The sequence below is a fragment of the Phalaenopsis equestris genome, unplaced genomic scaffold (genome assembly GCF_001263595.1).
Source record: "Phalaenopsis equestris unplaced genomic scaffold, ASM126359v1 Scaffold000419, whole genome shotgun sequence".
Classification (NCBI taxonomy): Eukaryota; Viridiplantae; Streptophyta; class Magnoliopsida; order Asparagales; family Orchidaceae; genus Phalaenopsis; species Phalaenopsis equestris.
Window position 1 is genome coordinate 1,937 of NW_018164860.1, and position 15,347 is coordinate 17,283.

Genomic DNA, 15,347 nt, shown 5'->3' on the forward strand with positions numbered 1-15,347 from the left:
GTGGGACAAGGGGCATCTGTAATCATCATCTTATAGTGGATTTTTACAACTGGGTCAGACCCCGTGGTTTTTCCTTTTTTACGGGTTTTCCACGTAAAAACTTCTGGTGTTATTACTGATTGATCCATTTTCATCTGAGTGTGTGCTGAACTTTCGTGCAACGTTAAGACGATAATCCATTACTCTACCGCCGCGAATTTTCTAGCACGCATCAATCTTAATATCAGCCAATACTAAGTCTAATGTACAAATAATGAATCACAACACATCATATGAGTGGTGCGAACAAGAGACATTAATCACGTATCTAGAGACATTATATAAAATTGTAAGAAAATGGAGCAGAATAAACATCATTAATCCATAGAAGAACATATTAAAACTTCTGAATGAAATCAAGAATATGGTTTGAGATTTCATCAGCCCTCTCCTGATTGATGAAGTGTGCAACCCCTTGCATCACAACAACATCCTCCAGCAATGGCACATCTCTTTTGAACCCACCGTTTTGAATGTAATCCTCCATTCCTCCTGCATGGTAAGCGAAATCCAGCTCGCCGATGATGAATTTCGTCGGTACTTTTATCTGAACATCATCCCATGGAGCAGTGAGCTCCCAGTTCCTGCACGATCAATTTTAAGTAATTCAACTTTCTAAACTCCATAATTTAGTATATGAAAGAATGATTACCATATAAATGTGTGTACTTACTTGTCTATGTTACGATAGTAATTAATTCCACCGGTGAAGCCGGTCTTGTTGAATTTGGTCGCGAAGTAGTCGATATCAGCTTCAGAAAGCCAAGCAGGGACTGTGATTTCCTTACTTTTTATTCTTCTAAATCCGCCATCTTTTGGTATAATCAGAGGCCCTGGATTTCTGGAGGCTAAGAAATTCTTCATGAGCAGAGCTGTATCAACCTCGGCCAATTGAGCTTCCACTTCTCCAACTTCCTAATTCACATTCGCAAAGAAGAAAAAAGGCAACTCATTTTCATTGAAAAACTCGGTTTTTTAATAATTTGTTAGACCAGATGCCTGTATTTCTGTTTAAGGATTACACAGACAGAACAGCAATAAAAACTTCAAAACAAACAGGAACAAATAGAGCGAAGAGGTCACCTGGAATCTGGAAACATAGAAATCATCCCCATAGATCTTCCTCAAGTTATCAACCCGCCACAGAGCCTGGTTCCTGGGCAGGAACGCCACGCTCAGGTTGACTAAAGCCTTCACTTTATCCGGCCTGAAAACGCACAGATTCCACGCTACAATCGCTCCCCAATCGTGCCCAACCACAAAAACCTTCATTGATTTTTTCTCATTAATAAAAAAAAAATTAAATTTTTAGAGGGAGGACAGAGTGGGCTCTGATATACCTGTTCCTGGCCGAGAGAGTTGATGAGAGCGACAACATCGCCCACGAGATGGAAGATAGAGTATTCGGCGACATCGGTCGGCGCTTCGGTGTCGCCGTAACCGCGGAGGTCGGGAGCGACGGCACGGTAACCGCTAGCGGCAAGGGAGAGGATCTGGTGGCGCCATGAATACCAGAGCTCCGGGAAGCCGCGAAGTTCTCCCTCCATCCTGTGTTCATAATGTTTGTAAGGATGAAGATGCAAATTTAAAGACTTTAAACTTTTCTTTTGCAGGATTAAAATAAGATAACTGAATGATAATTTACAAACTAATTTAATTATAAATCTAACATCTAAACTTTATTTATCACACCTATATCATTCAAATCTTTTCTATCACTTTAAAAGTAAGGGTTTTCTTTTACTTTTTAAGGAAATCATGCGTGTAAAAATTGAAGTTCAGATGTAAATGCGTAAATACAAAAGAATTGAGGGGCATGTATGTAAATTTTCCTAAAAAATAAAGTCCTAGATGACCAAGATATATCATATATAAATTAGTTCATAATGTTAAATTTGACGAAGCAACCGATTGGCAGATGAGCAATCACCGCATAGGTGACTTGCCAATGCACTCCATCCGCAGAATAAGACTATTACATGCGCGACCCTTGCAACACGTAATTATTATTATTTTCCTTTTTCTATTTCTCATGCATTTTTTATCAAACTTCTATATTGAACAAATATTCTTATCTCCTAAATAAAATTTCAATATAGTTTTTATTATGTTTGTTATTTATTTTGAATTCAATATTAGACTTTGTTATTCTAATTTATTGTTTCTTTTTTTTTAAGAGTAATTATGTATAGAGTGTTCTTGATGATGATATAAATTGAACGCTCAGGAGGTTTTTTGAACTATTAAACTGATGCATTTACACAAAACATGATCAGATCATTGAGAATTTGATAAATATAAAATATATGAGTTGAGATTTTAATATAAATTTTAATATTTGAGTGAGAATTTGAAACATGAATGAAAGAGGGTGGTTGATTTGTAAATAAAAATGTTTTGGTTTGCTTTCTAAGTAATTGCCTTCTTTCTTTTTTTTTTTTTTTTTCTCTTCTTGTGTTGCCTTTTGTATTGCTAACTTTACTTGTCTCTCATGTATTACATGTTTAGCTTATTTATTTTTTTGGGGAGAATTCTGATTAAGTTTGTCAAAAAATATCGTTGCTCGAAATAGTTCGGATTAAAATTATTTGTTCGTATTCAAATTATTTATTTTATTTAGAAATATATTGGCTTGGTATTTTTATTACATGTTTGTGTATTTTTATTTAATTTAATTAACTTAATTTTAAAAATAATTAAGTTGTCTATCATTAATTAGCTTATCATCACCACTAATCACCTTGATCAATAGATAATCGTTGCCACAGTTGTCATTATCTTGCAGGTCATTAACATAGCTTTGTCAACAACCACCATAATCTAAATTGATTGATTTAATATTTTAAAAAGAATATAATTTCATTTCATTGTGTATAATTAAAACTGTAATGTTTTATTTAAGATAAAAAAATATAAATAAAATAAAATAACAACAAAAGACATCTAAACAACCCCATAGAGAACATTGATTTAGGCTTTTTGTCATTTTGCTAGGTTTTTTTTTTTCTTAGCTTTATCTTTCAAATAACTAGCACATGATACCTACATGGCCATAACTTATTTTGATTAGTTTTCCAAAACTTTATAACACGTGGGAAAACACTTTTTACAATAAGATATACTTTAATTATGAAGGCTACAAGAATTTTTTTATTATTATTTAGAAATAACAAGAAAAATTTACATATTACCACACAACTCTTATGTATTAATTATAACACTAGTGTTATAATTAATCTTATGCATGATTTTGAATCCGAATATGACATGCCCAAGACATTGAATGTGAGGGAAGAGAGAGAGAGAGATGGTGATGTTAAGGCTGCCCCCAGCGAGGCAAAGTGGGGGTGTTCCCTGGGTGTTTGAACCCATTTCATTTATTAAATATATTTGTTTAGAGGAGAAGGGTAGAGCCAAAATGGAATGAGTCCTTCTATATATAAAATGTCCTTCTATTTATAGATTATAGAAGGATAAATATAAAAAGACAACTTTACTCTTGGGAGTTATTTTTGTTGGCACTTCTTTGACACTGTTGAATCCAAAAGAGTCCGTGAAACACACCCAATGAATGAAACGTTCTACTATGAGGTAATTAGTGGGGGGTGGGGAGGGAGGGAGGGAGAGAGAGAGCACTAGTAGACAAAAAAAAGTGTCTTATTCATGATATTGATCCCTATTTATATGTTCTAGGTCTCAATTTTTACTCTGATACAGATAAGGTGATCCTACTAATTGTTACTCTACCACATTATTGTAGTTTCATCGATAAATTTCACTCTCCTAAAGTATTAAAAAATAAAAAATCATTTCATCTCTTCCATAATGCCATCTCATGGTCACTAGACTTCAAACATGAAACCTGAAGCCCAAACAAATCTTTAATCTTGCCCATCAAGTTGCCAAGAACACTAAACCAACTTGCTAAAACCAAGCATTTAAACATTCTCACTGCATTCTCACTGTAGACATGTTAAATCTCAAGAATTTCCTGCACTTCAACATCAGGAACATGGGAGCTAGTTTTCCCAACACCAAATTTATAATTGCTCAAACTCTCACCAATCAAGGCACTATCCTCTTTGGCCTAATGCCCTCACTATTTTTACTCAATGGTCTAACATACTAGGAGATCAACCATCCCGAGAGTGCTCACATGCAAGCATTCTTAGCTTTGGAGTTTCTATAAAAACTCTGTTGTCACTCTAAAATGAGCCCAAATATTTAAGAGTTTAGTTTCATTCTACTTAAGAGGTTTCACAATCCCTCCGCCCTCACCCATACCCTCTTTAAATAATTGACTTCCTCATCAATGCTCTAAGCCTTGAAATATCCACTAGATATGTAAGATTGTAGAGGTGGTCTCTATATATTCAAATAGTGGCTCCCTCTATGTTGCTCCTTGTCCCATATTGGGTTCAAGAGATGACTCTTACAATTCACCTTTTTTTATATGACACTTAGTTCCCATCTCCATCTTTAGGTAAGGTTGTTAATGATCCAACTTCAAGCCAAGTTGGGATCCACTCAAATGGATTGAGTGCAGCTCGAAATAATCTTGTGGCTCATTATATTCAATTTCGAGCCAACTTAGCTTGAAATTTGGTCGAGCTCGATCACACAAACTTGAAACGAGCTGGTTCAAATTGAGTTAGTTGGATCTATTATAACTCAAATTTGTCTCCAAATCAAAACTTGGTGGCTCAAATTGAATTATTTGGTTTTGTTCTAGCTTGAAATCGGCCTATGACTCGTTATATTCAATTTTATTTAGTTATATATATATATATATATATAATATCTATTAAATAAAAATTATTTTGAGTTGATACATATATGACATGAAATCAGCTTGAAAAAAATTAGATATAAACTGTCGACTCATAGCGCAACCCGTTTATTTTGATATGATCTCGATCTGAGCCAAAATTCGAATTAATTTTTGAGAGATTAGCGATTTTCAAGCTAAAAGCACAACCATTTTCACATGCTAGTTTAATGCTCTGATTCCAGTTGCAACAACCCAAATACTAACCCATTCAGTCTGAATGTCATTATAGCCCTGCGACACCTCTTAGAATTATCATTTTTCTAGAAATTCATTTATCGTGTTATTTTCATGCAACAAAATATAAACAAATGTCACATAAAAGCACGAGTTTTTACAAAAATGTATATAAAAAGAAGCATAAATTTTAAGATATTGAACACTTTAACTATTATGCATTCTCTCACAATCTAGTCATGTCTCTAATACTTTTTATTATCGATGTTACTCTATATCTTCTGAATCCCATTACAGTTCTTGGTTGATATTAATTGGAATAGAATGGAATGTAGGAACAAAAGCTTGATGCGTGCAAGTCATATTATTCTATCAGTGGACATATTATTCTATCACTGGGGAAATTTACATACATAGCACACAATTCCTTTGTATTTACATATCTAATATTTAGAACTTAATATTAAAATCTAGGAAGATTTACATACATACCACTTAATTCCTTTAAATTTACATCCTAACACCTAAACTTGTATTATTGCATGCATGCCATTCAATATTTCACCTTGAATGAATAAGTTTATTTCATTTTTAAAAAATTAAAATGGTAATATTTTTGAATTGATGCGAAAGATTTGGGTAGCATAAATGTAAAAAGCAAAGTTCAGCTCTTAGATATGTGAATACATAGAATTGGGTGGTATGTGCATATATATGCCCATAAAATTTATAACCTTTGTTGGCATAAACTCCTAGATCTGTTATACTGCACACCATTCTTCTCATCTCAAAACAGAGTTTCATAGTAACAATATTAATAAATTGCAAGATATTGACCAAACTTATCAAAAAATCCATGATTACTATGCAATATAATTCTCATTTCATCAAAAAACACTACATCAATCCTTTGTAGAAAATATAGAATGTTACATATCTGGACTCTGTGCACAACATCGTTGTATACTGTTGTACAATATGTATATAACAGTGTACAACAGTATTGCACATGAAGTCCAGATACATTTGGGCTAGACAAGTAATAATTCTTCGCTCAGAAGACATACACATACACATACACAAAGATGGTTGCTTCCCAGCAGTCCTCTAGATCTGATCACCTTTCTATATACCTAATGCTATAAATTTCATGCTCACTGACAGATATATTACAGCAATAAGTTAACAAAAATCACAATCAAATAAGTATGATAGTTGAAAAACTTGAATTTTTCGAATAAATAGAACCTCATGCATTCTGAAAAACGCAAACACTAGACACCAAGCTCAATGTCAATCTTAGCATGGACATCTCCCAAAAGGCTCTTCAGTCTTGAGATCTCATTCTCAAGTGCAGCTTGTCCCTGCAATCTCCTCAGGAGCTGCTGGTTTATAAAACGCAGCTTCTTCACTTCTTCCTCTAAGTAAGCTGCATGCGCCTTTTTCTTCGCTCGATATTTCCGAACAGCCTCTTTGTTCCTCAGTGACTTCCTGACTGGCTTCTTCAGCTCCTTTCCTTCTCCTTGATCTCCTTCAGTGGCGGCAAGCATGTGGGTGTGAGTGTACATGTCCTGGTATATAGTTCTCAAAAGCTCATTGATGTTCCCACTGTTTGGTATGTCTGGATTTGTTAAAAGATGGCATCTTGAATAGTTTACTTCTTCTCCATCATCCATCATACCCTTGCAGGGCTTTCATTCCATGCCGAAGTGAATCAGAACCAACTGCTCCTTCATTCCTATGGTTGAAGCTTAAAGAATAAAGGAGAAGATTTTAAACTTTATACAAAAGAAGACCGTTTGTTTCATGATCTGATTTTATATATCTCTGCAGTTTTCTAGCTGCTGTGACGCTTTAGTACTCTGATAATAAAGCTCTCAACTTCGAAAAACATCCGCTATGAAGCAGAGAGAATAAAGCCAGAAGAAGCTTTCTGGCTATTACAAAACGGCGCAAAGTAAAAACTTACGGATTCAAAAGAAACGTTCAGAACCAGAGCATCAAAATCTGAGTTGTAAGCAACACAGGGATTAGAAGGCTAATGCTTCATCTCATGGAGCTCAGCGAGAGATGGCCGATCAATTGAATTCAACAAGTAGCATCCTGAACGGAAATCAAGCATAAAAAGAGGAACTTTGGCGCAGGAAACATATGCAAAGCTCTTCAAGCGGACCAAAAAAAACACAAATTTGGAGAAGTTGAAGATTTGCAACAAAGAGATTTGATCACTCGTGAGTGGAAATCGACATAAAAAACTTGAATTTGACGGAGGGAGCGCATCAAAAGTTTGTCTGATGGAGAGCATATATCAACAAATAGAAGAAAGCGGCCCTTTTGTTTTCTTTTTGGCCTTTTCCTCTGCCTTTCAATGTAATAAAGCTTTGGTTCTCTTTTAAGATGGTGGAGCAGAATCTGAGAAAATGAGGAAATGTGGGGGTGGTAAGTGATGGCCGATTTGGTTTGAAGAGCGGCATTGGACTCCTCTGTTTCAATTTTACATGGGGACATTTACATATATGCGACCCAATTCATATATATTTACATATCTAACATTTTTTACATGTATACCACATCACATAAAACTCAAAAGTACCACCATTTTAACTTTTTAAAACATTTTTTGAGCACAAGTAAAGTGACTCGTGAATAAACATTAAAGTTTAGTTGTTAGAAATGTAAATACATACGAATTCTGTGGTATATATGTAAATCTTTCTTTCACAAAGGAACATTAACATACATACCACCCAATTCTTATATATTTACATATCTGACACTTAAAGAATTTTAATTCTTACATTTACATTTATACGACCCAAATCTAAACCAGCCGAGATGTGAGAATTACAGTTTCATTAAAAAACCGGTCAGCAATGAGCAAATTTCAACTCATACAAGTAGCCTCTATTTAAAATTATTCTGCTTGTACGTTATGAATGATCATTTTCTATCACCTTAAATGGAGATCTGAGCATAAAGTCAACTCCAAAATCAATGGAGCAATACATTTGAATTTTTATAACTCAATGTCTTGACATTTTCTTAGAAAAATTTACATATGCAGCACACAGTTCTTATATATTTACATATCTCACACCCACCACACTTTCATATTTACATACATAGCATTTTGATGTTTTAAACTAGTGCATTTTGGTGTTTTAAAAGTGGTAATAATATTATTTATGACCTGATATTAAAGATTTGAATAGCATGTGAGTAAATACACATATGCAGCACACAGTTCTTATATATTTACATATCTCACACCCACACTTCATATTTACATACATAATATTATTTATGACATGATATTAAAGATTTGAATAGCATGTGAGTAAATACGACAATTTAGATATGAGATACATAAATACATAAGAATTGTGTGGTATGTATGTAAATACCCTTTTCTTATTATCTTAACTAAACATAGAAGTCAATCCAATAAAAAAAATAGGTGATGATTTCATTACAATGTTCATGTAGAGAAGTTTAACTTCTCTTTATTTGAATAATGAAACTAGCATATTCAATGGTCTTCATTTCCGAAAAAATGGTACATCACCAAGGAAACACTGGTGTGGATCGGCCCAGGCGGGGCTCAACTGAAGACTTGTTCTGAAGCATGGTGTAAAGGAGAACTTATTTCTTGGTAATTAGAAAAGGTTTTGCTAGCTCCTAGATAGAATGTCGAGACAGACATGCATATTCATAACTCATTATACTATTAATGGCAAGGTGTATGAATGGCCTATGGATTCATAGAGATTAATGTTCCTCTTAAGGTTGTTAAGGCATTAGAATTAAAATTATGACAGATCCAAACATCCAGAAAAGGTTATAGTTTTCGTTAATGGAACACGTAAGGTTTTATGCTAGTAAACATTATAGCTGCGAAGTTTTGTGTGATGTGATTGATGTGGATATTTTTCTTATGTTGTAACGTGAAGATTTATTGGATAAATTATATGGAACCAATATGTTTAAGAGAAAGTCTTCAGTAGTGGTTATCACCTAATATGAATCTATCCCGGGGATGTATGAAAAACTTTTTGAATGTAGAATCATGCTATTTAGGCAATGCAATGCATCAAAGTACCTTCATGTGGCTGATGAATGAGATATTCAAACATTCCATGAAATATTTTGTTTAGCTTTCTTTGATGTTATCTTAATTTGTTTGGAACAAGTAATTGAAACAAACTTTCAAGTCATTTTACAATGCTTTTGAAGAGCTGAGAGAATAGAAATTGTACATTAATATGACCAAGTATGACTTTGCATCCAACAAAGTAGACTTTTTGGGTTTCATTTTTAATTTTGAGAGCATCTAAACTGATCCCAACATGATTTTGGCTATCCAATTCTCACCAATTCCCACTTTGCTGACTGATGCATGGAGCTTACTATAGTTTGGCCAAATTTCATCTAAGGATTTAGAGCGCTAATGACACCTATTATAGATTGCTTGAAAGAGAAGACCTTTGTGTAGGGCTGTAAGCAATAGAAATATTTAAAAAATATTAAGTAAGCTCTTTGTAAGGAACAAACTTGGGCAATACAAGATATTGATTAACCATTTCGAGAGAAGGTTGATGCCTCTAATGTAGCCATGGGTATAGTTTACTCACATAAAAAAATACTTATTGAGCTTGCCACGTTCCAAGGCTCGATACACGGCCAAGTTCTAAAGGGCGAATTGCAAGAGAGTTTGTTGAGTTCCAAGGGTCAAGTTAGCCAAACTTCAAAGGGCCAAGTTAGTTTAGTTTTAAAAACTGAATTCCAAGTGTTGAGTTCGTTGAGCTCCAAGGACCGAGTTGGTCAAGTTCTAAAAGATGAATTCCAAGTATCAAGTCGATTGAAGATCAAGGGTTGAATTCCTAGTATTTACTTCCATAATCAAGTTGTGTGGGGATTAATATCTTATACTTTTATGTATTTTATATTCTTGTGAAATCTTATACAAGAAAATCACCTCAAGGTTTAATAGAGTCAAATGTAGACATAACCCACAGAAAATTTCGATTTCAGTTTCCACTCACTTTAAGTTGAAGCCATGTAAAATAAGCTCATTTCTAATTGCTCAAAACATCAATGATAATGCATATGTTATTGCCCTTCAAAAGGAAATAAAAAATATCTCTTATTTCCAATGTTTTAGATTTGTTTGAATATCACCCTTAGATGTCAACTCGATTTGGGAAAGTTTATATAATGAAGTGAATGAACAAGAGAAATGAATTTGGGTGGAACTAACTATTATAATAGTTTTAATTAAAGCGTGCTTTCAATAATTTTAAATCCCTATGGTTATACATAATAATTTATTATTTTCATAATAAAAATATATACTATGTTAACAATTTACATAGATGCAATCAATCTTAGGGGGTGTTTGGTGGAACACTTTTAATCGGATTTCACCTAAATCTAGCCAAACACCAAAAATAGTAAAACCAATTCCAACTTCTTATTAAAGTAAAATCTATCTCGTTCCGTTTGTTTCTTCCTGCTCCGTCTCTTCTATGATGTAAATCCGAATTTATCAAATCCAACTAGGAGGCGGATTACAAGGATTTAAGTCGCAATTTCTCACCTGTTCTATCTCAGTCGCAAACTGACTGAAATCTCTGATAAATCCTATTAATGTAAATATTTTGCTGCAGCCAAACATCGCCTTAGAGCATATAAACGAGAACATCATCTAACCAAAAATTTTAAAGAAAAGAAATCCTGAAAACTTCTTCAAAACATAGATGAGTAAATTTTAAGGAATCAATTTATACCCGTCAAATAAATCTGTATATCAAATACATTTTCGAGTAAAGTGCCAAAATAATTCCTGATTATTTTTACGGAGCCGTTTTAGTCCCAAATTTTTTATAAGTGTCTAAATAATCTTCAACTATTTTAAAATCGAGCTCTAATAGTCTACCGTTGAGACTATTTAAACCACAATTTAAAAAGTGGAGACTATTTAGATACTTCTATAACCTCTAAGACTAAAACGACCCATATAAATAGTCAGAGATTATTTTGACATTTTACTTGTAAATTTTCTCAAAGCAAATAAACACAAACATTATCATTATAATTAAAAATTAAAGCTATATTACCTTTATTACTATTATTACAAATCATTAACCATTATTAATTATAAAATCACACAATTAAGCAAATCCACAAAATGCACACTGGACGCCTGTTATGCCCTCAAATCCAAGCAACCAAAATATCCCGCCCTCAAATGGCTTCCGGTTGTCATTTCTTCACGATTCCCATCCCCCCTCTTCCTCCAAATCGCCGCTGTCTTCGTGCTTCTCAGAGTCCTTCGCTGCCTGCGTCCGCTTTCTCCTTGGCCGCTCCTTCTCTTCCAAAAACCCTATCTGAGATCCAAAAGAGATGCGTTATAGCGTGCCTTCGAGCCAAAGAGTAATGTCAAACACTCATCTTCATCTTTTATCTTCTTCTTGTAGTTCTAAGATGATTCGGAAGTCCAAAATGGTGCATGTAAATGGATTAATTGACGATGAAGTTTGCTAAATTTTGTTATTTTGCTGAAAAAGACCCTACTTAATCAGCCGTTGAGGTTTACAATTATTTTAGAATAAATCATGCGATTTCCATTAAAGGTGATGTTGAGCTGTTTTTGCGTTGTTCGTTATATATTCATTTGATGCAGTACAGTTGTTTAATTGAATCGTCGCGTATTAGATGCATTGCGATTTTTTATTTCATGATTTTCTCCTATTGTTTACAATCTATAAATGGTAGACAAAACCTAATCAGCATTTTACCCTAATAAGAGGCTGTTTAGCAAATAAGATTTAACTCATGTTGGATTTAATAAATCCTGTAAATGCAGATTTAGTAAACCCTGGCATAGATACTAAAATCTGTCGAAATATTAAAGATTTGAGCAGTTTGGTTGGCCGGTTGGTCTGACTGTTTTTTCTTTTAGGTTTAAATTAATATTTTTTTGAGCTAGTTTGAGAAGGAACCTGTTTATAAGCTGAATAGGCTTCTTAAATATAAGTTCCAGAATAATCTAGATAGTGGGTGCTTAGGAGACCTACTTCACAGTGTTCTATAATCACATTGGCACTCATGTTCAATTCCTAGTTGTAAGTAGGGTCGGCTAAAAATAACTGATTAGAGCTCAAATGAGTTCCTAAATCCTAAGCTACAGCCGAGCAAAGATGGAACAAATCACCAAAATCTTTTGATGAGTGCTGGATCCTGATCTGTCTTTAAACCTCACTGAAGTAATAGAGTGTGTGACAAAAAAGAGAGAGATAGAGAGAGAGATGGACACAAAATGAACTATAATTTGTGAGAAGTGTGTTACTCGTTATTCATAGAACGATCTCCTATTTATAGAAAAAGGGGATGCAATGGTGAAATTATATTTATGTCCCTGTTTTAATGTGGAATGTACATATTATGATTTGGTATTCTACATATGAGAGCCCATAATCTGACGACTCAAGCAATCGACTGGTTGGACTAGCGAGCTCTTGGTAGGCGCTGCAGTCGGCTAAGCTCGGTAAATATTGTCGGTTGGCTAAACTAATGAGGTTGCTGGTCGATCATGTTCAGTAGATGTCATTGATTAGTTGATCTTTCTGTTGGAAAGTGGTCAGAAAGATTGATTTGGTCGGCTAAATCGTGCCAATCAGTTGGTGAAGTCTGTTCGTCAACCTTCGATCCCTGATGATGAACTTTTGTCCGTAGAACTAAGCTAGGTTATCAGACAAAGGTTGAATCACCATAATTTGATAGGTAGCTGCCCTTAGACGGAGAAATCCAGAGGAATGACTAAGACTTGTTGTTTTATTGACTCTTGATGATGTTCAGCGAGACCGTTGGATGTCTCCGGTAGAACTGCAAGACTCGAGGGTTTAACTTCTCCCTTGTGTCGGTTTTATTTTGGGAAATGACTTGGATCACCCCGTGCTTTGCTTTTGGTCAAACCGCTCAAATTCTAGTCTTTCGGTTGCCTTGGTTAGCCTTGACCTTTGTATGCCCGTCTAACTGGGTCTCCAGGTTTTCTGTTGGGAGGCCTCCTTCGATATGTCTTTTCCCATCTGAACCGTTAGATTGCCTCGCAATCTGTGCTGGTACTTTTCCTTTTACAATAGAAATCATTATTTTTAGGTAACTGATGAATCCAATTCATTAATTAATGATTGTTGCTTGTTGGAATATTTCTATGAAGCAAGAGAATGAAAGAATGATACAATTCTTTTGACTCCAAAATACTCAAAACACACAAACAACAATATGAGTGAATCCATATTTTTCTAACTGAAAAGCCTGAACGAAAAAAATTTCTAGTGTCTATTGTAGATTAACTGGATTTGAAATTACAAGTATTCTCTCGTTGTTTGTCAGAAGAACACTAGTAAAAAAGATTTTTAGCAACTAATGAGACTGGTCAGATGGTTGTCAGTTTATGATGAGTTGGGATGAAGGAATTAGAAGAGTAATGGATTGATTTGGATGTGAAAAAGAGCTTTTGTTTTAGTGTTCACAGAGGTGGTTGATATGATGTCAGTGAAGGTTACCCGTTCAACGTCAATAGAGCTTGGTATTGGTGAATGAGGTCAACGGAACATCACAAGGAAGCCCAATTGACTGACTATGAAAGAGGTTGTATCTGTACGTGTTGGATTGGCGGATGACCTTTGATCAAATGAGGCCGTGTAGAAATTCTTTCAAGCAGAGGTCCTTTAGACATGGGAGATCGACTATGGAATGATTAGAGGGAGATTGGGAAAGCAAGGAGACCAGGCAGACAAAGAGATCACTCAATAGGGAGATTGGATAGCTATGAAGATTGGTCGGGAAATTGTGACTAGAGAGAGCTTCTAGAAGCAGTTTCCCTTAACTGAAATAAGTAAAGTGCCAAAATAGTTCTCTGATAGCTTAGATGGCGCCATTTAGTCCTAGTGTTTATAAAGGGTCAAATTAATTCTGAGAATCCTTAAATTGGGGCTATAACAGTCCTTTTGAGAAGACTAATTCAGTTTATGTTAAAAAAGTGTCGGGACTAAATTATCATTTTTATAGGGCATGGGACTAAAATGACCCCCCTTAAAGAGCTGTGGGATTATTTTGACACTTTTCTCTCTCTAATATGGAAAACTTTGGTAAGTGGAAATTTTTCCAAAATGGTTAGGTTATGTTACCTCCATTGTGACTGGAAATCATATGTTGGAATCACTAAAACTACATCTTTACAATGCATTGGTAAGCTTAAGTATGTCTGACATTTTTTGAAGATTGCCTGGCCAGAGTCTCATGTGGTGGCTCTCGATATATGTCTGGCTTATTATTTAATTTGTAGCCCATCTATGGTGCTTTCTTTCTAAATTTGCCTTTCAATTTGAGACCAAGTAGAGATTTACTTTTGTTTTCTTCTTATTGCTAAATGTTTGGCCTTAAAACCATGTGCTGTTGGATAGAAGTAACTAGTAATTACAAAGCTTCCACAAAACTTGAAGCTGAAATTACACTAGTTTGCCTATCGAAAATTAAATGTTTTCTGCAACTATATTTTACTCAACTAAATATTTTGTTAAAGCTTAAGTTTCTGACTTTGCTTTGCAGTGGAATGTTGGCAATGGAAGCTGCTCGTGCTGCTCTTAAAGGAGGAATAGCATTGGTAAGACTTTTTTTACCAAACACCATCTTCTGATTTAAATAAACAAACTTATTAAATTCTGATTATTTTTACCATCAAAATTCTAGCTTGAAGTTATGATGTCCACTCCAGATGCATCAATGGTAGTTGATTTGTTAGCTTTTCAGATTTAATATTAGTACCGCACATTGCACTATATTAATTCTTTAACCTGTTTTCTGCAGGTGATACAAGGGCTTCTGCAGGAAAATCCCTTCTTAATAATAGGGGTAACTGTTGATTTACCAATACAATTTACAAATAAGTTTGATTTAAGAATTAGAAGTATACTTTTATGAACAAGGCACCTGATCACTAATGAGTAATTTGCTATGCAAGCATATCAGAAACATCTAGACCTGCTGTTAGTTCTTCAATGTTTTTTACTCGTACACTGTTTATATTATGCCATGATTAACAGTTGAGGAAATTAGGCGTGAGATTGAAGCTAAATGCATGAAGTAGTGCCTAAGATTTAGGGAAAAAAACAGGAATAGAATAAGCGTGATAATAAAAAAAATAGTGTAAAATGGTTTCTGTAGAGTAGGACATTTAATGTAATATTCAGCAGTGATAATTTCATAAACCTTTTGCCTTATACTTGGAAAAAGGCTAATG

The 15,347-nt window shown here is 34.4% G+C and overlaps 3 protein-coding genes across 11 annotated transcripts in view; 1 reads left to right on the top strand and 2 right to left on the bottom strand.

Annotated features, from left to right (window-relative positions):
* Positions 1-280: 280 nt before the first annotated feature.
* LOC110027184 (epoxide hydrolase A-like) lies at positions 281-1,586 on the bottom strand. The gene is made up of 4 exons (XM_020728506.1): positions 1,380-1,586; positions 1,123-1,305; positions 713-954; positions 281-623 (listed from the first exon to the last, which is right to left on the bottom strand). The coding sequence occupies exons 1-4, from the start codon at positions 1,584-1,586 to the stop codon at positions 377-379; spliced, it is 879 nt and encodes a 292-aa protein (XP_020584165.1). The 3' UTR covers positions 281-376.
* A 4,478-nt stretch (positions 1,587-6,064) lies between these two features.
* Positions 6,065-7,459, bottom strand: LOC110027186 (basic leucine zipper 23-like). The gene is made up of 2 exons (XM_020728507.1): positions 7,014-7,459; positions 6,065-6,794 (listed from the first exon to the last, which is right to left on the bottom strand). Exon 2 carries the CDS (start codon positions 6,721-6,723, stop codon positions 6,319-6,321), a length of 405 nt encoding a protein of 134 aa, XP_020584166.1. The 5' UTR covers positions 6,724-6,794; positions 7,014-7,459; the 3' UTR covers positions 6,065-6,318.
* Positions 7,460-11,244: 3,785 nt separating this feature from the next.
* LOC110027182 (putative KHG/KDPG aldolase) overlaps positions 11,245-15,347 on the top strand; it is a 34,790-nt gene continuing 30,687 nt past the window's right edge. For 8 of the 9 annotated variants that reach the window (XR_002294310.1, XR_002294311.1, XR_002294314.1 and 5 more), the window contains exons 1-4: positions 11,245-11,476; positions 14,657-14,711; positions 14,798-14,833; positions 14,915-14,959. Coding sequence is in view for 3 of the 9 variants with exons in the window: in XM_020728500.1 (XP_020584159.1) it covers positions 11,292-11,476; positions 14,657-14,711; positions 14,798-14,833; positions 14,915-14,959 (321 nt within the window). In the remaining 6 variants the exon portion in view is untranslated. The remainder of the gene's footprint in view (positions 11,477-14,656; positions 14,712-14,797; positions 14,834-14,914; positions 14,960-15,347) is intronic. The other variant, XR_002294312.1, reaches the window with a different exon arrangement.

Bases quoted from the DNA above. Each gene is read 5' to 3' on its own strand.
- LOC110027184 (XM_020728506.1), bottom strand. From the start codon at position 1,586: ATGGAGGGAGAACTTCGCGGCTTCCCGGAGCTCTGGTATTCATGGCGC. The intron at 955-1,122 runs GTGACCTCTTCG...AATGTGAATTAG, and splicing joins TCTATGTTTCCAGATTCCAG to GAAGTTGGAGAAGTGGAAGC. The intron at 624-712 runs GTAAGTACACAC...TTGATCGTGCAG, and splicing joins TACTATCGTAACATAGACAA to GAACTGGGAGCTCACTGCTC.
- LOC110027186 (XM_020728507.1), bottom strand. From the start codon at position 6,723: ATGATGGATGATGGAGAAGAAGTAAACTATTCAAGATGCCATCTTTTA.